Consider the following 27,016-nt stretch of genomic DNA (forward strand, 5'->3'; position numbering starts at 1 on the left):
AATATGGAATGCCTGTTGGACCTGTAAGAGTTGCAAAAGAGTAAAAAATGTGAATACAAGGTTTAATGCTTGCAGGAAGTTTATTGATATAACGCTTGGTGGCAGACTCCACCTTGAACGTTGACTCAAAACAGCGTCATTTTCGGCATCTGTCAGGGATAATGTAAACATTTAATTGTAAGGTCTGCTCTCCTGCTGTGTTACTAAGCTCTTAACTAACCAATACCTGTGCTTTTCCATCTCTTAGCATTTCATGGTAAAAAACAGTCACACTGACATAGGGGACCCAACATTTCTGTCTCCTTAAGGTATAGGTTCTAGGTTTTGCTCACACATCAGGGAGGAGGGGTTACATAGGTCTTCACATTAAGTTCAGGTTAAATGAAAAGAACAAGACTGTTTTTACAAATCAATTTTTCATTTAACCTGAGCTTAATGTGAAGACCTGTCTCGTTGTCTCTTAGCTGTTCAGTGTCTCCAGCCTCTCTCTCTCTTAAGGGGGGTACTGATCAGCACTTCTCTGAACTCATCTTGTCTCTAAAACATACCAACTAGGTTTATCTTGTCCTTTAAAAAAAAATTCCAACCCAATGGTTCATGTGTTGGGCATTTACTAATAAGCAGTGGTTGAGGCAGCTGGAGACAACTACATGGTGGTACACCATTTTTTTTTTTTCCAGAGTGGCCTCAAACTTGTGATCCTCCTACCTCAGTTTCCTGAGTAGTCAGGATTACAAGGTCTGGATTACAAGGTCTGGACCACCATGCCAAGCCCAACTCATGTATCAATTCAGTTTAAGAATCTCAATCTCTAGGTCAACAGAATGCTGGAAACTCTAGTGTTAAGGCCCACATATTATGGTAGGGAAATTTACCTACCAGTTTTTAGTTTCTGCTCTGCGAACATGGGCAGTAGTCACAGTAATCTCTCCAGCAATACCATAACTTCCAAAGGGAGAACGTTTGTCACCAGATCCTGTACCTTTTTTAGCTACATCTTCTACTGGGAAAGCAACAGAAAGAAAAACTGGGCTTTGTGGTCTGGGGACATCTTTTCCACTTGAAGGAGGACTAGCATTTGGGGGATTTAGGGTATGTTTCTGGAATTTCTGATCTGCAGGAATAGCAATGGGTACTTGTACTGCAGCATATCTCTTCATGCCATCTGACTGTGAGACAACAGCATGTCCAGGAAGAGGTTTCCAATCCTGTGCTTCCTGAACATTTGAGCCTACTAAAATAAAAGGTGGGGCACTGGTCTTCTTGGTGTCCTCCATCATCACATAAGTTGGAGAAGTAACTTGCGGTGGATTCTGCAGAAACTGTGGATCCTTAGGATTAGATAAATAGAGGGTTGCTTGGGGAAAAGGCCCAGGTGCTGGTGGCGGTGATGGGCGACTTTGTTGATTCATATCAGTTAGACAGTAAAGGGTCCACATGTTAGAATATGGTGGTGGTTGTCCTGCTTCGCTTGTTGCTAGTGCTATAAAAAAAAAAAATTTGCAGGCATTAAACTTTTGGTCTCTGTATCAGGCGCTATGCACAGTAATGTCTTTATAAATCTTTTTTTAAAATATAAACAAATAGCTAATTAATATGTGCCATAAAGCGTGCTATAGAGAGGGCTATAGTGTCTGGTAATGTGAAAGAAAAGAGCCTTTCAGTACAGTTGGAAAAGAAGGACGACAGTGTTGTGATACCAAGTGGCAGGGACACTAGAGTTGTGGCTAAAGCAGCAGTTTCATTCTAAGTTGCTGTTTCCAGATTCTGAAACTATAGTCATAGCTTTTATTGAGTCCTCAGAGTAAAGAGTCAGTAAAACTGACTCAACAGCCTTTGGGTAGGGAAGAGTGTTAATGCATCTGCATAGTGATTTTTTTTTCTTTCCTGAATAAGTCACAATATTTCATTTTGATCACTTAATCCAATATCTCCTGCCACACATAAATCATCATATAATCTAGGACTCAGAACCTCAGAGAGCTCTTTTTTAGGCAAGGCTGTACCAGAGACCCTAGGTGGCAATGAAGGACTGGTTGGTCCAACAGGGGTTCTTTAAGAACAGGTCTAGGAATGCCATTTATTGACTCGTAACAATCTGTAATGCCAAGTGTGACTTGCCTAATGAAGACGACAGTGCTGTTTTGGAAAGCTGAATCCCAGAAGATGGGACCTTGGGGAAACAAGTTCCTTGTAGAGGAGAGTTTCACTTTTCCAGATGTGCCAAGTTTACCTTTTGAACTCTGGGCCATCTGTTCCTGGTGCAGCCTTCTTTACTTGCCCCAGAAAAGACCACAATGCACATGATTAAGCTGATGGGTTTTGTCAGCATCAGATACTTTAAACTGATCTTCAAGCTTATTAAAATATATGTAACAAGCCAAGTTTTCAGTTTTTTTTAAGTGGGAGAGAATTGGAGAACTCAATCTATGTTTTTTTAGCGCTCAGGACAACTGTTTTACTTTAGAAAACAGTGACAAGGTTTGAAGCTGTGCTTAAGTCACAAGAATAATGCCAGCACCACAGGCTACACTTCCAGTCTTGCCCTCTGCCTTTTCAGCTGTTCTGAATCCCTGTCACACAGCCAGACAGAATTGACCTTTGCTAAACACCTGCTTTGGTAACCCTTATTTTTCTGACTCAAGTCAGTCAAGAGCTGAGAGTTTCTGCAAAAGGGATGGGGAGACTGGCTCATGTGCATCCTTCCATTGCTCCAGAGAGAAGAGCCTCTGAAAGTTTCCAGATGGGGCAGAAAGGTGGCAGAATAAATGCCATTATTGAGATGGAGGTCATATCACGTCTGTCACAAGAAAACATAGGTGGCAGTTCAGGAGCTATGAAAGCTTCAATTTGGCACTGGTCTGGGTGAACTGGTTGAAATAAACCAGTCACGGGAACTGAGTCTACTATTGCTGCAGTGCCTGGCCATCCTTCCCGCTGTTGCTACCTTCCTGCTCTCATGTGTGACAGAAGTTCGACCTAACCTTTCCTCTCCCCATCCAGCTATGAAGCTGCTCCTTCAGCTGCAGGAAGCTCCAGACCCAGCACCCAGACCTGTTGCAGAGCTCTCGGTGCGAAAGCAGAATCAAACACACCACCATTTCTTGCATGTTTTAAATGCCACAACCCATGTAAATGCAATGCTGCAGTTTGATTTTACATTCACAAGTGAGAAATTTCAAACCAACACCCCAAATTGCAGTTTTGCAATAATATTATTCTGGTGGCGTAAATATATTTTTGTATCTAACAGGTTCTGATGTTCACAACATGTTTCCAAAAGGACACAAAATTACTGGATGACCAAACTTTAAGGATGTTGCATTAAAAATCACTCATCTCATAAAAGTAAAATCTCAAACACAGCAAAGCCTTTAGGTAGGTTTGGCATTTAAAACCCTACCGAAAATAAAGCCTGTGACCAATCTGCAGGGAGCCTACCTAGATGGTTTCTTGTGATACAGATGTCACCTGAAACGCAATGTGTAAATATGTAAGCATCTGATTTTCTTACCTGGCCTCATCAAACCTGTTCAGGTACTGCTTCCCCCTCGAGTTCGGTTTCTGGCTGAGTAAGACCTTCTGGAATACGAGGGAAGGGGCCACTAGATTTCTTACACTTCTGCAGTGTACCCCGAGGGCAAGTTCTCCAGTGACGTCTGCTGCCCAAAGTCTCTGGAAGTGATCTCCACTTCAACATGCAGAGATTGTTCAGTGCCTATTTTGATAAAGCCCTCTGCATCCAGGGATTCTGCAGGTCCCTTAGGGTAACCTTCCAAATAGCTGTCGGAGAGCAGAAAGGTAGCTTCTGCCTCCATATTTATTGAGGAGTCAAAATTTTCATCCTCCTTCAACTGCACAGGTTTGGGACTAACTGATGGTAATTGCCCATTTCCTTTCAGACAAGCAACTTGATCAGTAAAAGGGATAACTATATGTTCTGGTATTTGCTCAACATAGATAATTCCTTCAGCGACAGGCTGATTGTTATATATAGATGATATACGAAGGGCTGTTGTAACCCGATCATCAGCCTGTAAAGGGACCTTAGGAGCTTGATCATAAGCAGGAGGATGTTGTTCAGCCTGCAAGGGGATTGAGAAAGCCGTTGGTAGTTCAGCCTCATAGTCCTCATCTACCTGTACTGGCTCTCCAGAACACTCCGGAGGAGCAGTCCCCACGACTTCTTCAGCAATCTCTGACTTCAGTACCTTGTTAAGAACAGGCATACTTGTTGCCACGTCCACCATTAAAATTTCAGATTGATCAGAATGAATAGATGAAACATTACCTAACATCTGAGTGGCAAACTGAGCTGGGTCAGCTGGGACATAGGCAAACTCTGCTGAGACAGCTGCTGGAGATGGTGATGAGGGTGGAGTGGTAGTCTTGGGGGTGACTGGTTTGGAAGAAGGACCACGAACTGCTTCGCTTGTCCCCTCAGTCTGTGGGCACTCAGTATTAATTGATGGAAACTGGGTGGTCTTGTTGCTAAACTGTGGTGCAGATATATTATCCTCCTCTGTGTCCGTGGATTTTTCCATCCGTGTAGGTTCTTGGGAAACTACAGGTGTTCGTTCTGGTTCTGATTTCTTCTCCTGTGTCACTCCTTCTGACCACTTCTCTACTAAATAATAACAGTCAGATGGGTTAATCAGCATATATTCCAAAGGAAGTATTATAAAGAAAGCAATGATAGGTTGAGTATTCAAATGTTTATACATAAGATTTATGCTTTATTTTCTAACATCTGTGATTTAATGTGGAGGGATGAAATTTTCCTGTCCTTATCCCCTTGAGACCTTTCGATCATCATATCCTTAGAAATAATATCCTTAGAAATAAGTGACCCTAAATAGCACAGTGGTGAAACTATAATCATACCACTATAAGCTGGTCAGCATTCTTGGGGAAAAAAATTATAATTCTTTCCTAGAAATAAGGATGCTGAAAAAAATCTCCATGGAATAAACTCCTGAGCCAAAGTTGCACACAAAGCTGGGGAAAGGAAAAAGCAAAAGACCAGTTTGGGAAATAAATTGTCCAGTTGTCATAACTTAGTAATGACACAGATGCTATCATATGAATAGAGGCATTCCTGAATGTAAAATTATTAAGATTCAAAATTTAACCTGACCCTTTTTGTTCCAGCATCCCCCATGTGGAATACCTATGGAAAACTTAAATTAAGCAACAAGTATACCACTTATGATTACTTTGAAATGTTTTTAGAGTTTTATTGGCTTGAGAAAATAGGCAAATGATTAGAACATTAGAAAATATTTCATACACATGAAATATACAAAGGATATACAAAAAAGGCTCTTAGTTATGATTTTTCATTCTATTGCACCTGGGTCAATTTCATTGAAATATTCACAGAATTGAAAACCTGGGACCTTAATGGATTATTGATGAATTAGTGAACTGGGGACTGGAGGATTTTTTACATAAGGAAATGGCATATATTCTACCTAAAAATGGTAGTACTTGCTGATGAGAGATGATCTCATGCAGCTAAAACCATACAGATCCAGACAAAAGGAAATAAGAACCCTCCAGTTCTCAGAACTCAATGAACTGTCAGGCCTAAGGAAAAGACCTAGAAAGACAGGATAACTGATGACACAGGAAGTCCTGGACTGGAGGTGAAAAAATTGCTTTAAGATTATGTTTATCACCCACACACCTGTTTAAGCACCTCAGTTGTTTGTTACTGGAAGTTTCCACATCTGCTTGATGAGGATTTTCTCTTGGAGAAGTATTTCTCTAATATAATGAAATGTACAGAAAAAGTATAATTTGCTTCACAAGATTATGTTTGGTTCAAGTTGAAACTCTTTGTAGAGATGTTTTCATAGGTTCAGCTGTTTGCCAAAGTATAGTGCCCTGCGGTGTCTCCCTTCATATTGCTACTGCTTTCTTGTATATTCAATCAAGGTGTCTAATTCTGGACATGGATACCACACAAAATGGTCACATGCCAAAGAAAAGTTTCAAAAAAAAAAAAAAGCCATGTCTACTCTTAACCTACCTCTGCTTAGAACAATGACCTTTTTTTCTTAACCATTCATCTCCTCAGAACTTACCTACCCTCTTTTTTTGACATTTCTCTATATTTTATTTTTTTATTGTTTGTTCAAAACATTACAGTGCTCTTGACATATCATATTTCATACATTTGATTCAAGTGGGTTATGCCTACCCTCTTCTTACACCTTTTACCTACTGGTACATGACTGAACGCTTGTATTACATGTAAGAGACTGCAGCACCTCGAAGGATGAAGATCAAGACAAGGCACCATAACTTACTACACAAGATAATACATACACAAATATTACAGGTAAAGAAATACAAGTATCTAGCAATGGTACTATAATAAAGATCTTGGAAGTTCAGAGAAAATCTTATTTTAATAAATCTGACTTTGAGAGAGTTACTCTTATGCTTACTATATGGAAAGCTTTAAAAAATATCACTCCCATCAGAACAAGAAGAAAAAGCCAGATAAACTAAGCACTGTAATCCTGGTGACTTCTAGGAGGCTGAGGCAGAAGGATCACAAACTCAAGGCCAGCCTCAGCAACTTAGCAAGATCTGTCTCAAAAAATAAAATGGGCTGGGGTATAGTTCTGTGGTAGAGTACCATAGGGTTCAATCACCAGTACCAGGAGAAAAAAGGAGGTGGGGTGGTTGAAAAAGCCAGATTAATAACAAAATCTTAAATTTTTTTGAGGCAATCAGAGCCAGCATACAAACCTGTATCTTCTTATGCAGTTTTTTATTGTGAAAAAGTTATGAGGGGAGGGGGGGACACAATCAGATTCCCTGATAAACTATTAATGATTCATAATTAATATGCTTTATTTTTCTGGAATGGTTGCTATTTCATAAAGGAGACTTCTATAGAGAGAATAGTCATTCTAATATTTTAAAATTAAATTATTCTAATTATTAATCTCCTAGATACAGATATTTAGGGACATATAAAAAAGTTCAAGTGGGCCTTTCCAGATACTGTGTCCTGCAAAAACAGTACATTATACAGGTTCTGTGCAAATGACAAATAGAGTCATAAGATAACCAAGTAACCTGATTTCCAAAGAGCAACCAGCCCCTCCAAAAAGGGAAGAGACACAAAAACTGTTTCAAGCTGTGGCAGGGTCCAGAAAGATGAGGCTGCCATCATACTAGCTGGTGAGTATCAGTTAAAATCCAAACAAACTGGTAAAAGCCTAGGAATTACTTCCGAGGAATAATTTAAGACACTAAAACTCAAGGGGTGTCACACTTGCTCACATATACTTTTCTGCAAGCCTCCTGTGATATATGGAGGCACAGCAGAAGGCCAGGGAGAAGTCTCCTATTCTTGAGGCAGAGACCAGAAATATTAGCCCAAGGCAGACCAATGATGCAAGAGTTTAGTTGCACAGGGATCATTGAGCAGGAACACTGGGAAAACCCCACCTGGCAAGGCCAGCTAGGCTTGAGGGGGTAGAAACAATAAGGAACCTCCTGTACCACTTAGCACACCAGCATTGAGTAAGGAGAGGAGCCTACAGCCTGGAGAGACCTGTGTGGCAGCTAGTAGATAAGGCTGAAAGCCCAGGGAGAAGCATAGAGGTTGAGAAATTCTCTGGCATCTCTGCCCAAGGGCATGCAGCCCTCTGCTGGACGAGTTGGATGCCTGCAATACAGTGAAGATGAAGCAAAACCCAACCTGATTCCTGACTAGAGTGACCTCCTTATTTTCCCCCATAAGGTCTTAAACTCCCCAATCATCGGTTTATTTACCAGAAGGGTTAAAAACCGAATCAGCCTATGAATTCAATTATAGCAATCCCTAAAACATTTGCACAGAACCTGTATAATAGGCCCACTTGAACTTTTTTAAATGTCTCTAAATACCTGTATCTAGGAGATTAATAATTAGAATAATTTAATTTTAAAATATTAGAATGACTATTCTCTCTACAGAAGTCTCCTCTATGAAATAGCAACCATTCCAGAAAAATAAAGCATATAAATTATGAATCATTAATACTTTATCAGGGAATCTGACTGTGTCCCCCCCCTTCCCCTCGTAACTTTTTCACAATAAAAAACTGCATAAGAAGATACAGGTTTGTATGCTGGCTCTGTGGTTTAATAGCTGCATGGTCAAAATCAGAACTTCAGACACCTCAACTGTCAAATGAGCATAATTCTGAAATTACTGTGTTTTTGTGGAGGCTAAATGAAATGATGTACCTGACAGGGATCTACAGCCTATAAATCACATTTAAATGGGGGAAGAAAGAAGTCAACACCCAGTTAAAAGTTTTTAAAAGATGATGTCAAATCAAAAATTATAAATCAAGTATCTTTAATTCACCTTTGATTAAAATTAGGTTGGCAGCTTCCTTAACGGTGGAAGGAAGCATAATGTTTTTTCTTCTTCATAGATATATACATATTTATACACTTCACTACACAAATATAATATATAGATCATAGAAGCTTTTGAATAGACACACTTAATTTTTTTAAAAAGTGAGACCAAATGGCTTAAAATTCATAATGTTCTTGAAAATGCAAAGCACTCTATTAACCATTTATTTTGGTTTAGATTACATGAAAAAATATATTTCAATATAAACACACTAGTTATCATGTATAATATGTAAATCTACATTGCTAATATCTGCTTAAGAAGGATAAAGAGTTTTTCTCCAGTGTTTTAAAAGTCTGTTTAATAAGCCTAACAACTGCTGACTTGTAACTCTGAAATTATAGATTATTTCTTAAAGTAGTGTACTAGGTTTGCTGTAGTTGATTTTATCAATCTGATGAAGATAACCCACTTACTTCAGTAATCTGATTCTCAAAAAAGAAAATACTGCAGAGACAGAATTAGGAACATAATTAAAGGCATTTCTCTTTGTAAGAAGTTCTTTTAATATGATAATAAAATTGATTTAAATTCTTCTGAATCCTGATTTTCCATGGAACTAATAAGTAAGATAGGTCAAATTCAAGGATATAGTGTTTCTTGGAATAGGTAGAACTCATGTGGACATTTAAGGGAAACATGAAGGAAAAAAGCATATTCTGGCACTAAAAGGAAAATCAGAAGGAGTCAAAAGACCAGAGAGAAGCAGCAACAGGGTGTATCAGGAGATAGGAGAGGGTACATCATAAAGACCGGAGATCACAATAATAGAGGGCTTAAAGTCAAGAATTTGGAGTATATATGGTATCGGGATCAAAGATGCTAAGAATTTAATAAGAGTGTTCCAATAATAGTGTGCTGAGCTGATTGGAATTCAGAAAAAAAGGGATATGAATTTAAAAAGTGGATAGCTTCTCTTCTCTCCTTCCTTTCCTTTTCCTTCTACTCATTATTCATTCAGCAATCATTAACTGCTTTTCTACTATGTGAAAGATACTGAGGAATCAAAGACTTTCTAAAGAGCCCAGTCTGACTAAGGATAGAGGTACATAAGCAGATGATATGACATATAGTCAGTGTAGTGACTGAAATACACCCAAGGTACACTTTTAGGTTATTTTTTTGTTCAACTTTGGAAATAAGGGACAGGAGTAAAGGCACTAGTAACTTTGGTCCGCAGGAAATGAAAAGGCCAGTTTTGGGGAAAATAGCCATTAGCATATCCTAAGCAATTTCCCAAACCATCCCTCTTTGCCTTTTCTTTCTTGATGGTTCTCCAACTATACCATCAAACTTATGTGGGCCATGTGGAACAACACCAAAAGCAGTTTGGCATCTCTGTGGTTTGTTCCTTCCCCTTCCTTCTCTACATCTATTTAAGGTTATCCCCTTCCTTCCTCTTCCCCTGTCATTCTTTCATAAATCTATCTTCTCATCACACTCACACATTTTACCCACACCTCATCTCTCCCAATTACATTTTTAGGCAAATTATTGTTCTCTCTAATATCATCCTAGCTATGTTTGAAGCAGCAATGTACCCAGCCCCAGATGATAAACCACTAATGATAAAGAGGTCCTAAAGCTATATTAGTATCACCTTTCCTTAAAAAGTATTTATGAAGGTAAAGGGAGCATTTTTAGTTGTCTTAATGCCTGAGAGGCATTATGTATTTTAAAAGCCAAGACCAAAGGATGCTAGATGTCTCACAACACGTGGGACATTCCTACACAACTGCCCTGTCCAAGATGTCAATGTAGCCCCTATAATGCAGGTCTAAACTAGCCCTGTCAATTCTGATCTCCCTTACTAGAACCTTTTATCAGCCTCCCTTGACAATTCTGCTAGAAGGCTTGCAAATATTTTCCTTTCTTAATGAAAGAAACAAATATCACTGGTACAACTACTTTCTCTTTTCTCGTGTAAACTTGGGCTTAACACCTAGAGCAGTAGCATAAGGGAACAAGTAAAATATGCTAAGAATGATAGACCATTATAATTAGTGTACAGTTATGATGCCCTATCATATTAGCAGCAGAAATTAACATCAATTCCAGATAGCTTGCTTTCATAAAGTCACTATTATTTAGTCATCAGATACATGCAACTGAAAGTTTTCCCAACTGAAACATGACAGTGTTGGGTATCCTTTTAAGATATCATGTCTGTTTTTAGTCTGTGACTTTGGTAATACCATTTTTTCTCACTGGTACTTGTTGGTTTTCTTAATATTTAAGATAAGAAGATAATGCATCTGTTTTGTTTTAATCAACTGTATAAAAATTTGGGCTGTGTCCTGTATACCCTCTTCTCTGTAGGAAAAGAATAGTTATCAGGAAGAGAGGAATTATTTTATTTTGCATCATCTATTATCATAATTTTATGTCACTGGTGAATAATTTTACTTCTTCATGTATCTTTTTTGGTTTGTTTTCCTTATTTCATTGGCTAGAACCTACAGTATCCAAGGTTAAAAAAAATGATGATATAAGACATCTTTGTCCTATCCCCAATCTTGAAGGAAAATCATTCAATATTCACTACTAAATATAATGTTTCCTATAAGTCTTTTGTGCATACACATTACCAGATTTAGGAACTTTCCTTGTATTCCTTATTTGATCATAAACTTCTATAAAAGTTTATAGAGCAGATCTGATGGCCTTCTCAGTTTGTCTGATTTGAGAATGTCTTTGCTTTCATTTTTTAAAGGATAACTTCACTGGGAATATAGTCACATTTCAGCAGTTTTGTTTTGCTTTAAGTTTTCAGCACTTTAAAGTTATCATTCTGTTATCTGTTGGCTGCTATAGTCTTCATTAAGACATGAAGTCTTTGTCTTCTTGTTCCCCTGAAAGTAATGTACCCTTTTACCTTGACTGATCACAATTCTGTATTTTTCACCAGTTTGACTATAAGGTACTTAATTGTTGCTTTCTTTGAATTTATCCTGCTGTGAGTTCAACCAAACTACTTAATCTGTAAGCTGATCTTTCAATCAGATTTATCAGCCTTTATTTTTTCAAATAGTCCTTCTTTTCCATTTACTTTTTTCTTATCCAGTTACATATTTTAGATCTTTTTCAGTGTCCCATATGTCTTTTATACTCTGTCCCATTGTTTTTCTCTTTTTGCGTTAATTTGGTTGTCTATTGGCCTGTTTTTTAGTTTCCCAATTCTGTCTTCTGCTAGTGAATACATCCAGTAAGTTTTTAGTTTGCAATATGGTATAACCATTATTTTCTTACTTTGTAGATTCTAATTCTGTTGACATTCTCCATCTTTTCATTCATTTTTCTATTAAAACATTAATCATCTTGTTGGACCTAATGCAGTTATTTGGATCCTCTATTTCCTCTTCTAGTGTTTCATGTTATCTCTTTACTAGTCATTTCCTTCTGCTTCTTTGAATGTCTAGTAATTTTTAATTGTATGCTAGAAATTATAAATGGCATGTTATAGAGGCTCTGATTAAGTTATTTTCTTATGACAGGTAAATTTGATATTCTGGAGATTTAGATTTTGTTAAAGTGTGTATATTTCAGCTTTGTTCTAACTCCTAGCACAATGTTATTATTCACAGGGTATGATCTTTCTAGGTCTCAACTGAACTACCAGTGTTTCACAGAAGTCTCTTCATTTTGGCTAAATCCAATCTCAACAGGGTATGATCTTTCTAGGTCTCAACTGAACTACCAGTGTTTCACAGAAGTTTCTTCATTTTGGCTAAATCCAATCTCAAAGCCTCTCCAGACATCCTACTAGTTCTGAAATCTCTACTCAACTTCCAGTCTTCAACAACCCTTTCTCCTCAAGCCTTATTTCACACATGAACAGCTCAGGAATTGGACAAAAAATATGAAGGTATTTTTCTTGGGAGAGATTTCTCTGGTACCCTGTATTTAAATTTGGGGTTGCACAATGGAACTCCAAAATTTCCCATTCTATTTCTCTTCCCAGACAAGAATTCTCCATGTTACTTGGGCTCTATTTTCCTGCACAAGAATTTGAAAACTTCCTTCAGGAAAAAACCCAGGGTGAATATGGGAGCTCAATTTCTGTGATTTCCTTCTCCCAAGAATCCAAGCACTGGACTTAGTTTTATATTTAACCAGCCATTATGGTTGCTTATCATAGGAGGGAAAGCCCAATGTCACTACTCCATCATAGCTGATACTAAAATCTCTCCTCTATTAAATTTCACCTAGCATAGCATGTGGCAATCATCAGGAATTTAAATATCTGTTAAATGAAATAATGAACTGGACTTTAACAATGCATAGGATTTAAAAGAAGAAAAGGGAGGGAAAAGAAATGAGAATCCAAAATTAAATAATTTAAAATTAATTTGCATTTTCAAATAGTGTCATAAGATCTATGAAGATATGAGGTGAGAAAGATAACAAGACTCAGATCACAGAAAAGTTTGCTTGCCATTCTCTTGTACAACAATCAAAATGTATATATACACTATGACTTAGATGTGCCCAGAAAGCGCATCTTTATTTTAACTGATTTTATCTTGCATTGAAATGCTCATTTTCCAGTGAATTAGAATTTACCTAATCTTTTTTTAATTAGAGCTCTGACAAACTGATACATGCAAGGAAATTTGTTTCATTTGTCCCGAATTTAAAAGTCTTTTAATTAACATATTGAGTCACTTGGGGGTTATCATGCCTTTGGCAAAGGTTCTCCCCACTTCTAAAGATGCACTGTGAGTGCTGGGGTATGCTCTAGGTCTGAGCCACATGTTTTTTCTTCAGGTTCTCAATCACCTCTGATAGAGGTGTACCTCTGGTCTCTGGGTGTGGGTCTCTGACCATATAGTCACTGCTCAATTAGAAAGTGTGCCATGTTTGCTTACTTCTGAAAGACTGATAGATCCCCTTCTTAATTTGATCCTCTGTAACATCTAAGATCTAGCTGACAGGTACTTTATTCTGAGCTTGAATATTACTATCCTCTGCTCACTTTGCCTTTCAGATCCTGATTCTGATCCATACTAGTCATTAGGACAATGCAAAAATATCTGGATTCAGTTAAAGCCATGCCCAGGCTACAGGAAACCAGTAGTACTATATCAGGTCCAGAGAATTACTTACTTCTAATTATTGCTCCAATGCAATTTTCAAATGTTTATGGAATGTCTGATACATAATAGAGTAGATGGCTGGATGTATCATGTCATGCTGAATGCAGTGCCACAGAGGCACACTTTCTTCCAGACAGCACCCAGAAAAGAATAAGCCTTCTGCTGGAGTTTTAGAGATTTCTGATCAGAGATTCTTCTATCTCCTTCATGCCTACTTTCTATCTTGGCTAACAGATTTTAGGCTCTACCCATATCTCAGTACAACCCCCATTGACAAAAAGGAATTTCCATTGCCATTCCTTTACAGTAGGACTCAACCTTATCTAGCCTGCCTCCTTTCCTCCTCTCTATGGCATATATAAAGTAAAATTTTGATTTTGGTAGCTTTTGGCTCTTAAAACTCAGCTTTGGTTGTTTCAAGAAAATCTTCTCTCAACAAAATCAGGCTCCTGCAAAATTCCAAGTATTATCTTGCTCACTATGAACCTGGGAGACTCAATAGTGAGTAATGACTTCATTACTCCAAGTTGTATTTACTTTTCCTCTAAAGTAAACAAATTCTTCAATGCATAAAGATCAAGAAAGCAAACAAGAATAACTAGGAGCTATCTGAAATTAAAGCATGCTGATATTTTTTAAATATCCCTATCACATTGAAGAATTTGAATTTTATAGACAATAGGAAACTATCAGTTTATGGATGACAGAACTATACACCCAGCTTATAAAGCTAAAAACCAAGATTTTTTTCTCATATTTTGGCTCTGTCTTCTGGTATTTCTGACCTCATCTTGGCTACATGGTTTCCTGTTCCAGCTTTTCTGGTTGGTCATTTCTGCTTCCCAACCCACGTCCAATCCTGACCCCACTTTTGTGGACCCTAGAGTAACACTCAGACTCTGATTCTTTTTTTTTTTTTTTGTACCAGGGGTTGAACCCAGAGGTGCTTAACCACTGAACAACATCCTCAGCCCATTTTTATATTTTATTAGAGACAGGATTCTTGTTCAGTTGCTTAGGGCCTTGCTAAGTTGCTGAGGCTGGGTTTGAAATCACGATCCTTCTGCCTTAGCCTCCCAAGTCACTGGGATTACAGGCATGCACCACCATGTCTGGCCAGACTCCACTTCTTGGCTATACCATTTGTTCAATGATTTATTTGGCTTTCTTTAAACTAATCCCAACTAATTAATCTTACCACAACAGAAAAGCATGAATGACCTAAGTCATTATCATTCCAAATGATAAAGCTTTTTCTAAGCTTAATGAAATTCTTACTTGGTACAAATTATCACTACCCTGCCTAGGCAAATAAGACTTCAAAAAATAAAAGGGTCATTCTGGCACAGTGCCTATCCCTGTTTAGGGAATCAGGATAGATGTACTTGAAAAAATGCCTCAGCATGTAGCAGAATAGTATGAGATCCCATTAAAATTAGAATAGATACATTATATATATATATATATATATATATATATATATATATATATATATATATACATACATATCTAGAATAGATACATTCTTTCTTTAATTATAAATAGATAGATACCAGTATGTACCAGTATGTGTAACCAACTACACAAAATAAGGCATACAATAGAATCTGGCATAAGAATTAAACTCGATATTATTAATACTTAACCTAAAAAAATAGCTCAATAGAAAACTTAAATTATTATGGTGCTTCATAGCAATTGAAACTAGGCCGAATGATTGGCAGAAGTTCATGACCATAATTACTATCATATTATCAAGTCAAGAATAAGTTAGAAAAGTTAACAAAGCAACTTGAGGGGTCCAGGTGGACTAGTTCTTCTCCCCGCCTCCCCTTTCTCTCTTTTTTGTTGCTGTTGTGCTGGAGATTGAACCTAGGGCCTTGTGGATGCTAAGCTCTGTTCTTACCTCTGACACTGGGAGGAGCTAGATACAGTTAGGCTTAGCGGGATGAGAAGTGTTAAGAGGTGGTGAGATGTCTGAAATCTAAACTAGTGCCCTCTTCACTAGTGGCAAGAAGTCAGAATTAGTAACTTCTAGGTTTCAGATTCCACAAAAGATGGCAACAATGGAAAAAGAAGTAAAATAAATAGTTGAAAATATTGTAGGGAAAGGAGCTCAAATTCTTCTCCCATTACTCCTTCAGTTGAAAACTTGGATTTTTTGAGAGGGACCCCAGAATGTTACTCTATAAAGAACATGAACCATGCTACCAAGAAGATATAAGTACAACTTCTAACTCCATCAATTTCTTTAGAAACTCCCAAGCCTCGTATTTTTCTTTAGCAAAATTTCTAAGTGCCTAGAACCAGTAACTAATAATTCCATCCCTTTATTCTTTTTTGTCTTTTTAAATTTTAATTTGTTATGTATGACAACAGAATGCATTACAATTCATATTACACATATTGAGCACAATTTTTCATATCTCTGGTTGTACACAAAGTACAGTCATATCCTTTGCGTCTTCATACATGTACTTAGGATAATGATGACCAATTGCATCCAACCATCCTTCCCAAACCTATGCCCCCTTCCTCCCGTATTCCTCCCCCCCCCCCAATCTAGAGATCAGTGCTCTGACGTGCATGTAGTAAGAATCTCTTCCCAATTACTAGGCTCTCTATTCACCTCCTTGATTGTTTCTTTTGCTGAAAAGAAGCTTTTGAGTTTGAATCCATCCCATTTATTGATTCTTGATATTAATTCTTGCACTATAGGAGTCTTATTAAGGAAGCTGGGGCCTAATCCAACATGATGCAGTGCATCTAGTTTAATTCCTATGTCCTTGATCCATTTTAAATTACATTTTGTGCATGGTGAGAGATAGGTGGTGTTTAATTTCATTTTGTTGCATATGGATTTCCAATTTTCCCAGCACCATTTGTTGAAGAGGCTATCTTTTCTACAATGTACATTTTTGGTGCCTTTGTCAAATATAACTGTAATTATGCATGTTAGTCTCTATGTCGTCTATTCTGAACCATTGGTCTACAAGTCTATTTTGGTGCCAATACCATGCTGCTTTTGTTACTATTGCTCTGTAGTATAGTTTAAGGTCTGCTATAGTGATGCCACCTGCTTCAGTCTTCTTGCTAAGGAATGCTTTAGCAATTCTGGGGCTCTTCTTTTTACAGATGAATTTCATGATTGTTTTTTTCTATTTCTATGAGGAATGTCATTGGGATTTTGAAATGTCATTTGGAATTGCATTAAGTCTGTATAGTGCTTTTGGTAGTATGGTCACTTTGACAATATTTATTCTTCCTATCCAAGAACAATTTAGATCTTTCCATCTTCTAAAGTCTTCTTTAATTTCTTTCTTTAGTGTTCTATAGTTTCCATTGTAGAGGTCTTTCACCTCTTTTGTTGATTTCTAAGTATTTTATTTTTTTAAATGCTATTGTAAATGGGGTAGTTTTCCTCGTTTCCCTTTCAGAGGATTTGTCACTGATATATAGAAATGCCTTTGATTTATGGGTGTGGATTTTGTATCCTGCTACTTTGCTAGTTCTAGAGGTTTTCTGGTGGAATTTTTTGGGTCTTCTAGATATAGAATTACTATCATCGGAAAATGCTAATTTAAGTTCTTTATCTATCTATATCTCTTTCTTTCATCTGTCTAATTACTCTGGCCAGTGTTTCAAGAACTATATTAAATAGAAGTGGTGAAAGACAGCATCCCTAACTTGTTCCAGTTTTTAGAGGGAATGTTTCAATTTTTGTCCATTTAGAATGATATTGGGCTGGAGATTAGCATAGATAGCTTTTATGATGTTTAGATATGTTCCTGTTACCCCCAGTTTTTCTAGTGTTTTAACATGAAGGGGTGCTGTATTTTGTCAAATGCTTTTTCTGCATCTATTGAGATAATCATATGGTTCTTTAAGTTGATTGATGTGATGAATTACATTTATTGATTTCGGTATGTTGAACTAACCATGTATCCCCAACTTGATCATAGTGTACTATCTTTTTGGTGTGTTTTTGTAATTGATTTGTCAGAATTTTATTGAGAATTTTTGCATCTATGTTCATTAGAGATGTTGGTCTGAAGTTTACTCTTTTTGATGTGTTTTTGCCTGGTTTGGAATCAGGGTGATATTGGTCTCATAGAATGAGTTTGGAAGTGCTCCTCCTTTTTCTATCTCCTGAAATAAATGAAAGAGTATTGGTATTAGTTCTTTAAAAGTCTTGTAGAACTTGGCTGGGTATCCATCCAGTCCTGGGCTTTTCTTGGCTGGTAGGCTTCTGATAGTGTCTTCTATTTCATTGCTTAAATTTGATCTGTTTAAATTGTGTTTATCATCCTGATTCAATTTAGGCAAATCATATGACTCTAGAAATTTGTCGATGCCTTCAATATTTTTTATTTTGTTGGAGTACAAGTTTTCAAAATAATTTCTAATTATCTTCTGTATTTCTGAAGTGTCTGTTGTGATATTTCCTTTTTCATCATGTATGTTAGTAATTTGAGTTTTCTCCCTCCTTCTCTTCATTAGCATGGCTAAGGGTCTCATTTTTATTTATTTTTTCAAAGAACCAACTTTTTGTTCTGTCAATTTTTTCAATTGTTTCTTTTGTTTCAATTTCATTGATTTCAGCTCTGATTTTAATTGTTTCCTCTCTTCTACTGCTTTTGATGTTTTGCTTTTGTTCTTTTTCTAGGGCTTTGAGATGTAATGTTAAGTATCTGTTGACTTTTTCTTCTTTTGAGGAATGGACTCCATGCAATGAACTTTATAGTTGTTTCAACAGATTTCAATGTTGTATCTGTGTTCTCATTCACCTCTAAAAATTTTTTAATCTCCTCCTTGATGTCTTCTGCAGCCCACTGTTCATTTAGTAGCATATTATTTGGTCTCCAGATATTGGAGTAGTTTTTATTTCTTATTTTATCATTGATTTTATCTTTATTATTTTATTATTTTTTATTTTAATTTTAATTTTTATTAATATTATTTTATTATCTTATTTATCATTGATTTTATCTTATTTTATCATTGATTCCTAATTTCATTCCATTATGATCTGATAGAATGCAGGGTAGTATCTCTACTTTTTTATATTTGCTAAGAGTTGCTTTGTGTCATAGTATATGGTCTATTTTAAAGAAGGAACCATGTGCTGCTGAGAAGAAAGTATATTCTCTCATTGAAGGATGAAATATTCTATATGTCAGTTAAATTTAAGTTATTGATTGTATTATTGAGTTCTAATAGTTTTTTTGTTCAGCTTTTGTTTGGAAGATCTATCTAGTGATGAAAGAGGTGTGTTAAAGTCACCCAAAATTATTGTGTTGTGGTCTATTTGACTTTTGTACTTAAGAGTTTGTTTGATAAACATAGATGCTCCATTGTTTGGGTCAATATTTATAATTAAGTCTTGTTGGTGTATGGTTCCCTTGAGCAATATGTGGTGTCCTTTTTTATCCCTTTTGATTAACTTTAGCTTGAAGTTTACTTTATGTGATATGAGGATGGAAACCCCTGCTTGCTTCCACATTCCATGTGAGTGTTATGATTTTCCCCATTCTTTCACCTTCAGTCGTATGGATGTCTTTTCCTATGAAATGAGTCTCTTGGAGGCAGCATATTGTTGCGTCTTTATTTATTTAATCCAATCTACTAATCTATGTCTTTTGATTGGTGAGTTTAAGCCATTAACATTCAGGGTTATTATTGAGACATGATTTGTATTCCCAGCCATTTTTGTTTATTTTTGGTATTTAATGTGACTTGGTTTCTCCTCTTATTATTTTTCCTATAGTATAATATTTCCCTCTGCTGATTTTCTCATTGTTTTTCATTTCCTCTTCATGGAATATTTTGCTGAGGATATTCTATAATGTAGGCTTTCTAGTTTTAAATTATTTTACTTTTGTTTATCATGGAAGGTTTTTATTTCATCATCAAATCTAAAATTGAATTTTTCTGGATATGAGATTCTTGGTTGGCATCCATTCTCTTTCAGAGCTTCGTATATGTTGTTCCATAATCTCCTGGCTTTGAGGGTCTGGGTTGAAAAATCTGCCGATACATGAAAGGGTCTCACCCTATATGTTATCTGATTCTTCTCTCTCGTGGCTTTTAAGATTCTATCCTTATTCTGTATGCTAGGCATTTTCAATATAATGTGCTTTGGTGTAGATCTGTTGTAATTTTGTATATTTGGTGTCCTGTAAGCCTCTTGTATTTGGTTTTCCAATTCATTCTTCATGCTTGGGAAATTTTCTGATATTATCTCATTGAAGAGATTGTGCATTCTTATGGTTTGAAACTGTGCCTTCCTCTTTCCCAATAACTCTTAAATTTGGTCTTTTGATGCTGTCCCATAATTCTTAGATCTTCTGTTCATGGTTTCTTACTATCTTCACTATGTGGTCAACTTTATTTTCCAGATTGTATACATTGTTCTTCATTATGTGACATTCTTTCTTCAAAGTGATCTAGTCTTTTGGTTATGCTTTCTATTGAGTTTTTTTATTTGGTTTATTATTTCCTTCATTTCAAGGACTTCTGACTTTTTTTTTCCAGAGTCTCTTTCTCTTTCTTGAAGTAATCTTTAACTACCTGTATTTGCTTCTCTTATCATTGGAGTGATCAATTTTGCTTGTATTTGCTCATTTAGGTCATTCTTTAATTCATAGATCATTTTAATTATGAGCTTTCTGAACTCCTTCTCTGACATTTCATCAACTTCTCTGTTCATGGGTTCTGTTATTGTAGTATCTTGGTTTGTTTGGGGCACTTTCCTTCCTTGTTTTTTAATGTTGTCTATGTGTCTTCCTTTCTTTCAGTGTGGATCTGAGATATTACAGTTTTTACGCTATGTTCTTGTAGTACCTGTGCAGATTGTCTGTACCTCACCTTGATGGTGGACTTCCAGACTCTATTGGTGTCCCTCAATGTATGCTACTGCAACTAAAGGTGGTGGCAGCAATAGCCAAGGGAACTTGAGGTAATAGTGGAGGTGACCCAAGATGGATACAATGTCTTACAGAAGTAGAGCTAAAAGGATGGGCCTTACATGGTCTTTGGGATGTCTGCTCTGAGATGCAGCTGCTTCTTGACCCTGTTGTCGAAAGGTAGGAGCTACTGTGTGGGGAAGGCTATGGCGATGTCTGCAGTGTCCCAAGATGGAAGTCAGTTAAGATGAGGCTCCCAGGTGGGGTGAGTAGTGAACTCAGACCTACCCTGGTCCTGAATCCCACTATGTCAGTGTGGGTGGATCTGGGCGGGGCCTGAGCTCCTGCCCCTTTATTTTTTCTTTTCCTAGCAAATACTAAGTAGTGGAATTTAAGGGATGACTCTTGTTTTAAAAAATTTACCTAAGTTTTAAATATCATCAATTGATGATTTGGATTAGAAGATTGAGAAATTGGGGGGGGGGTCTTTCACTGACACTGATTTAGTGAGATCTATTTAATCAAACTTCAGTCAAAACAAAGGGAGGATCCAAAAAAGAATTTCACAGCATGAACTACTTTGGCAATGGGATGGATATGTGGGTGAAATGCCACAATGATGGTTGACAGAGTTAGGGACCATCCAAAAGACACTAAGCTCTGGGGGGTAAAATGAGCAACGAAAAAGTGAAAGCAGTTTTCTCCAGGTCTGTTTTTTTTTTTTCTCTCTCTCCTCCCTTCCTCTATCACCTGAATGTGAAATTTTGAAGCCATTGGGGAGATAAGTAAACATTTCTGGTTCTATGATGAGGTCTACCACAAATGGTGGTTTTTCTAGGAAATATTTCAGAATGAAAGGTCCACTAAAACAAAAGATATGTACAGGATATTCTTATCTTCATGGTTTCTATGCATGGGCAGCACATAGTAAAGCTGCTGGGCAGCAAACTCACCAGTTTGGGAATAACTTTGGAGAACATGACATCCTCACTGAGCACTCTTATGAAACACATGCTTCTAATATCTTAAAGCTGAGAGAGGACACCAATGCACTAGGGACAGCAGTTAGTTCTTACCTACATCACTAAGTTCTAACAAAGAATGGTTCATTCCATATCTTAACAAGTCACTGAAAGTCTAGGAGAGCCTCCATCCTTGGGACCATTAGAGCATATAGGGTATTACAGGTACTGCCTCCACATTTAAAACTAGGATCCACAAGGAAAGTTCTACTTGAATGAAAGAGAAGGTGCCATCTGTTACACCTGCATTTTTATTGTAAAGAACTGAACAACCATGAAGCCAAATTTTCTCAGCGTTTCCACAGGAACAGCAGTTGGGGAATGAAAGCAGCCAGAAAATAGGAGCTTGTCACTCAAGAGAGAAAATGTGCTACTATGTGGGAAACTTAAGGTGCCTGTATATATCTCCTTATAGTCTCTCTTCAGCCAAGAGTAATACTTTTCTGGATGAAGGTGGACCCATGCAGTCTCTATGATATTACCTTTGTTACTGTGTACTGTTTGTCCACTAAGAAACCATTTGAGATGACAATAGAAGACAAGTGAACCAAACTAATTAACCAGAAACATGGAACTATTTCTTGATCATCCCTTCATGTTACCCTCCCATCCCTATTCTACTGCCTAAAGAGCAATGTCTCTATAATCCTACTGTGAGATAGCTTTTAGAATTTCTGTATGCTATGTTTACCTTCTTGATATCTTTAGTTAGCTGAAGAGAAAAGCAGTAGTATTTCTTACCCCATACTTACATCAAAAGTATAGCTGTTCTATTAATTTTGTTAGTCTGTTAATTTTTAATTCTGAGATTCACAGATTAACCTACCTAAACCAGAGTCCACATTTGTTTAGTCTATCTGCTAAACTGAATTGGTGAATAAATCCTCAGTTAACAAATTCAACTCAAAAGCTACCAGGTACCTTCCACCTTAAAAATTCACTGACTTTAATCACCATTCTTAAACATAGAAAGCCTGCACACTCCCAATACTCTGAAATTCAGTTCCTTGTATAGAAAACACAAATACAAAGACAATAATAACCTAATTACCCAGGAAACCAAGCTCATGGGGAAGGGAAAGGTAGTTAATGTTCTTACACTTGTCTATATATGCTGCTGATGGTAAGCAAGTCTCCAACCTGTTTAACATGGTGAGCTGAGAGTGCCATCAGGGAAGCAGCCAGACTAGACAATAAAATATTCCTGAACAAAGGCACTTCATTCTCTGCCTCTACAAATGCTGTTGCTATTCTTAAATTTTGCTTTCTGTTTTGGATATCTCTTTCATAGAAGATCCAATGATTTTTACAATTCCTATGTCTTACTCCTAATTTCTCCCTAATATCATGTTATCTATTAACCTCACAAATGTGACAGTATAAAAGTGGTTGATAACTCACAGAATCTTACCTTTTCTCTATGATCATTCAAAAATGTTTTGAATGATCATAGAGAAAAGGTAAGATAGTAAGAATTATTTATTTTCCACACTGGCTTTGCCTTGCCATTCTTGAATATAGTAAGAATTATTTATTTCCCATACTGGCTTTGCCTCACCATTCTTTTAGATATGTACCCTTTGTCCTTGGAATTTGATCATTAAATCTCCTTTTGCTTATAATTATCTTCTCAAATTTTCATTCTAAAAAATGCCTTTTCATTGCTCCTCTGTCAACTCAATCTCATGCTGTCATGTTCATATGAGATAGACATTTAAAAATAAAAACATAAAGCACAACTTTCTTCTAAGCAGTTATACGCCACCATGTCAGTGTCTGAGATATGGAGAAGACCACTATTGTTGAAAATTCATCTATCCATACCTAGAGACTCTTGGAACAGAAAATATGGTCAGAGATATCTAATTGATTCCTGTCTTCCAGACTGGACTATAAGTAACCATAAGGGGTTTTTTGTTTGTTTGTTTTTTAATGGTAGATTAACTTTTTAACAAAGATTTTCCAGTTTTACGAGTATACTTTATCTGAAATGCCTGGAACCCAATGTGTTTCAGATTTCAGAGTATTTTGGATTTGGGGGATATTTACATAGACTTTTTTAGTTGAGCATACCTACTCCAAAAATGTTAAACTCAAAATTCCCTCAAATCTGAAAATCCTTGAGTATTGTGTTGTATCAGTGCTCCAGTGGATTTTGGAGTTTTTGGGGGGTTTGGGATTTTTGAATTAGGGATGCTCAACCTATATAACTACGAAGAAAAATGTCTCACTAAAATTAAGCCTTCACTGCTCTCAGATGCAATTTTCTTCATCTCCATTATATTCCCCCTAAAGATGGGTCTGAGTCATAGTTTGTACATACTGTCCTAGGCATTCATGTACATCGTCTTGCCAAACGATTTGCCAAGATGTTTTTCCTTTTTTCCCCAACAATATTTAGAATTATCTAAAATGCCATTCCCCGAGTTTTATTTTTTTAAAAAATAAAAACACTGAGTTAATAAAAACAAAGCTTCAGTGTTATTATTTACAAATAAAACATTAATATGATTTAGAAGGAAACCATCTGATGGCATCAATCTTAAATATGAATGTATTTAGCAATTATAGAGTAACTTATAATAAACATTATTAAAACTATCACTTATGGCACTTACCTTTAAGCTGATGAAATTGTTTAACCAGATCTTTTATATCCAGAGAATTATTCCCTGAAGGAATAAATACAGGAAATCAAATACAGGTACATAAACTTCCCAATTTAAAATGCTTCTTAAAAGCAACAAATATATGATCTAAAGCAATAACAAACCTTCTCTAAATACAATAAGTTCTTTAAAATAAATCGCTGCAAACTGGGTGATGTTTGATGGTTTGGTTTTGAGAACAGCTCTGCTAACTCCCTCGAGTAGAGTCTTGAGGCCATAGGGTACGACAAGTCTGGGCTTTGAAGAAAGCATTCTGGCAGGATGTCTGTAATCTCAACTATAATAAAGAGAAACAAATAGTCTTATAACACAGGAATTTTTACTAATCTCAACTATAATGTAGAAAAACAAAGTCTTAAACACAGTTTATTAAAATATTTCTTATGAGTTAACCATAGTTTCTGAGAACAAATCTTCTATTGAAATTAAAATTTAGTTCTATCTCCAGGTATTTATTCTAGTAAAATGGGCTAATTCTTGATAGAAAAAAAAAATACCTAAAACCCTACTAATAACTACTAATAGCTTACTATATAAGGTGAGCAACCCAGTACTATTAAATCCAGTACTCACAGGATGATATTAAAAACAACAACAAAAAAACAAACCAAGAAAACAAAACCTGCTTCTGTGAAACCCAGCAAATATTTTGGGAATTAACATTTAAATTTATAAAGTTAAATTTCAAGAAAGATAAATTAAACATCTGTGTCTATTCCAAACATGCACAAAAACACTGACTTTGTTGGACAAAACTGTTTCTACAAGAAAATGACTTGCTCACTTATGTAAATATATCATCAAATTGCTCACATTTTTCCTTTAATTTTTTTACTATTAATCAGAGTAGGTAAAAATGTTCTGAGGTGCTGGGCCATCCACTATTATATGCACCTCCCCCTCCATATGCTCCTTTTATTCTCCTAATTTCTTCCTATCTTCCCCCTTCTCCTGATTTTCTGAGGGTATTGCATAGTCTAGCCTGTAATTCTCAGAAGCGCAGAGATTGTCAATCTCCTGATTTTCTGAGGGTATTGCATAGTCTAACCTGTAATTCTCAGAAGCGCAGAGATTGTCAGTGTGTAGGTTCTGTCTCATTCTAAAATACTGTTCATGAAGGCTAACAAATACATAAGAAAATTAAATTCATTCAGTGGTAAGGGGAAAACCGTGGTAGGAAAAACAAAGTGAAAATACTGCACAAGGTTAGCATTCCAATGCAAGCCATTGGTCCTTCATTTTTTGACAGAAATATATAAAATCGGTTCTTGGGCTACCAAACAGCCATCACCAAATAGAAAACAAGTGGTTAAATGATTCCACTGTCCTGAAGTCAAAAAACAAATCTGCTGCTTGGAAGAATCACAGCTGTTCTGGACAGAAACCTATGAAAAATTTCTCCCCTGGGTCCTTATAAAAAGCAGAATAGTATGACTATAATGTCCTTAACTGCACAGTACAGAGTAATAAGTTTCATGGGGTTAAGTGGCACAGTTTAGTTATGGCAATTATACAAGGGGATAACTTTTAATAAAAAGCAACTAATGTGTCATAGCAAAACGCTGAATATTTAAAAGCAACATTTCATCTCCCCAAAAGTCAGGACAAAACCATTCTATCTGCCTAAGCAAACTCTTTGAGGAAATATATATATATATATACTTAAAGAAAATATACTATCAGAATATCATTCATTGGGAGCTTTACTAAATTAAACCATCTTTGAAAAAACTGCCACGTTTGGGAACGTCCTACAAGGCAGTCCTGTACAAACTGTCCTGAGGAAGTTGAGAAATAACGGTGGCACCAGCATGGCCACACCAACGGGTAAAATAGATACAGAGGACTGTTTATATTTCTACTCAAATGTCTTTCAAAAATAATTGTCAAGAAAACGAAGGCACTCTAGCTGGGGTGTGGGGACCTCAGAAGTACAGAAAACGTAAAAGGCACACACACACTCCCTCTAAGACCTCAGCTGGGAGCAGCTTGTTTTGCAGTTGGGGTGGTGTTCGAGGGGGGTGGGGGAGGGGAGTCGGCAGTGAATCGTGCGAGACGCGGCGTGCCGACTTCTCAGCCGGCGACTTGTTAAGGTAGGCGGCCGCCCAGCCGACACCCGCAGCTCGGCCACACACGGGTAGCCGTTCCGCCGCCGCCCACGCAGGTGTGGGCGAGGACCTCCCACTCTGGGAACCCTCGGCCTTCCCAGACACTACAGGGCAGGTCCAACTCCGCCATCACACGAGATTCCCAGAACGCCTAACTGCCTCCGGGGCACAAACTCGCCCCACCTTCCTCTTTCCGGCTAAGCTCGGGCGAGCTTCCTCGTTGCCCCCTCGCCGGCGGCTCCTGTGAAAAACCGACCTGGGCGGGGCTTTTATAACCCTGGAGACGTCAATGCGTGCGTCACAAAGCCCCACCCCCTCGCGGGAAGCTCGAGCGCCACGAAGGAGGCGGGATCGCGGCGTCCTCAACCAATGGGGAGCCGAAAGGGACAAAGGCCGGAACTCGGAGGGCGAGAGGGGCGTGCTTCTCCTTTCCTGCCAGGACACCGAGGCGCCATGAAACTGGCGGTTCCAAACGGCCTATAGGAGGTCGATGCGACCGGTCTATTTCAGTTGATCCGAGATGAGAGCTGCTTTGGAAGGCAGTTCTATCTTGTCATCACTGACTCTTCTTTCCCAGCACGACTCCATGCCCCTTTATTACTCTCTTGGGTCACCTTTAATAAAATTTCTGCTACGGTGTACACAACAAACACTGTAAGTGAATAATTATATCCAACAGCACTTCTTCGCTTGACAAAATCCCATTAATTCTGAAACTTCTTGTTTCTCCATTATTAGGATTACGCAAATCTGTTCCCTCAAAATCACTGTGATCAACAGGA

At 37.2% G+C, this 27,016-nt stretch overlaps 1 protein-coding gene across 11 annotated transcripts; it reads right to left on the reverse strand.

Moving 5' to 3' along the window:
* Positions 1–61: 61 nt before the first annotated feature.
* On the reverse strand, positions 62–26,524 carry Cabyr (calcium binding tyrosine phosphorylation regulated). Of its 11 annotated transcripts, none has more exons than XM_013360221.4 (6): positions 26,418–26,523; positions 24,231–24,403; positions 24,076–24,129; positions 4,292–4,627; positions 880–1,483; positions 62–149 (listed from the first exon to the last, which is right to left on the reverse strand). In XM_013360221.4, coding segments are annotated over exons 2-6 (1,143 nt in total). In that variant the 5' UTR covers positions 24,379–24,403; positions 26,418–26,523; the 3' UTR covers positions 62–148. The 11 variants fall into 11 exon arrangements, with proteins under 11 accessions (XP_013215675.1, XP_077886369.1, XP_077886368.1 ...); XM_078030239.1 differs by lacking the exons at positions 62–149; positions 26,418–26,523 and adding exons at positions 25,175–25,246; positions 26,100–26,402 and having other exon boundaries at positions 1,348–1,483; positions 3,515–4,627; XM_078030238.1 differs by lacking the exons at positions 62–149; positions 26,418–26,523 and adding exons at positions 25,109–25,246; positions 26,100–26,402 and having other exon boundaries at positions 1,348–1,483; positions 3,515–4,627.
* Positions 26,525–27,016: the final 492 nt, after the last annotated feature.

This window comes from Ictidomys tridecemlineatus, chromosome 13 (assembly GCF_052094955.1).
Source record: "Ictidomys tridecemlineatus isolate mIctTri1 chromosome 13, mIctTri1.hap1, whole genome shotgun sequence".
NCBI classification, from domain to species: Eukaryota; Metazoa; Chordata; class Mammalia; order Rodentia; family Sciuridae; genus Ictidomys; species Ictidomys tridecemlineatus.

Coding starts and splice junctions, on each gene's coding strand:
- Cabyr (XM_040274314.2), bottom strand. CDS start 24,378: ATGCTTTCTTCAAAGCCCAGACTTGTCGTACCCTATGGCCTCAAGACT. Junction 24,130..24,230: donor ACTTATTGTATTTAGAGAAG/GTTTGTTATTGC, acceptor TTATTCCTTCAG/GGAATAATTCTCTGGATATA. Junction 4,628..24,075: donor ACAATTTCATCAGCTTAAAG/GTAAGTGCCATA, acceptor GTTATTATTTAG/TAGAGAAGTGGTCAGAAGGA.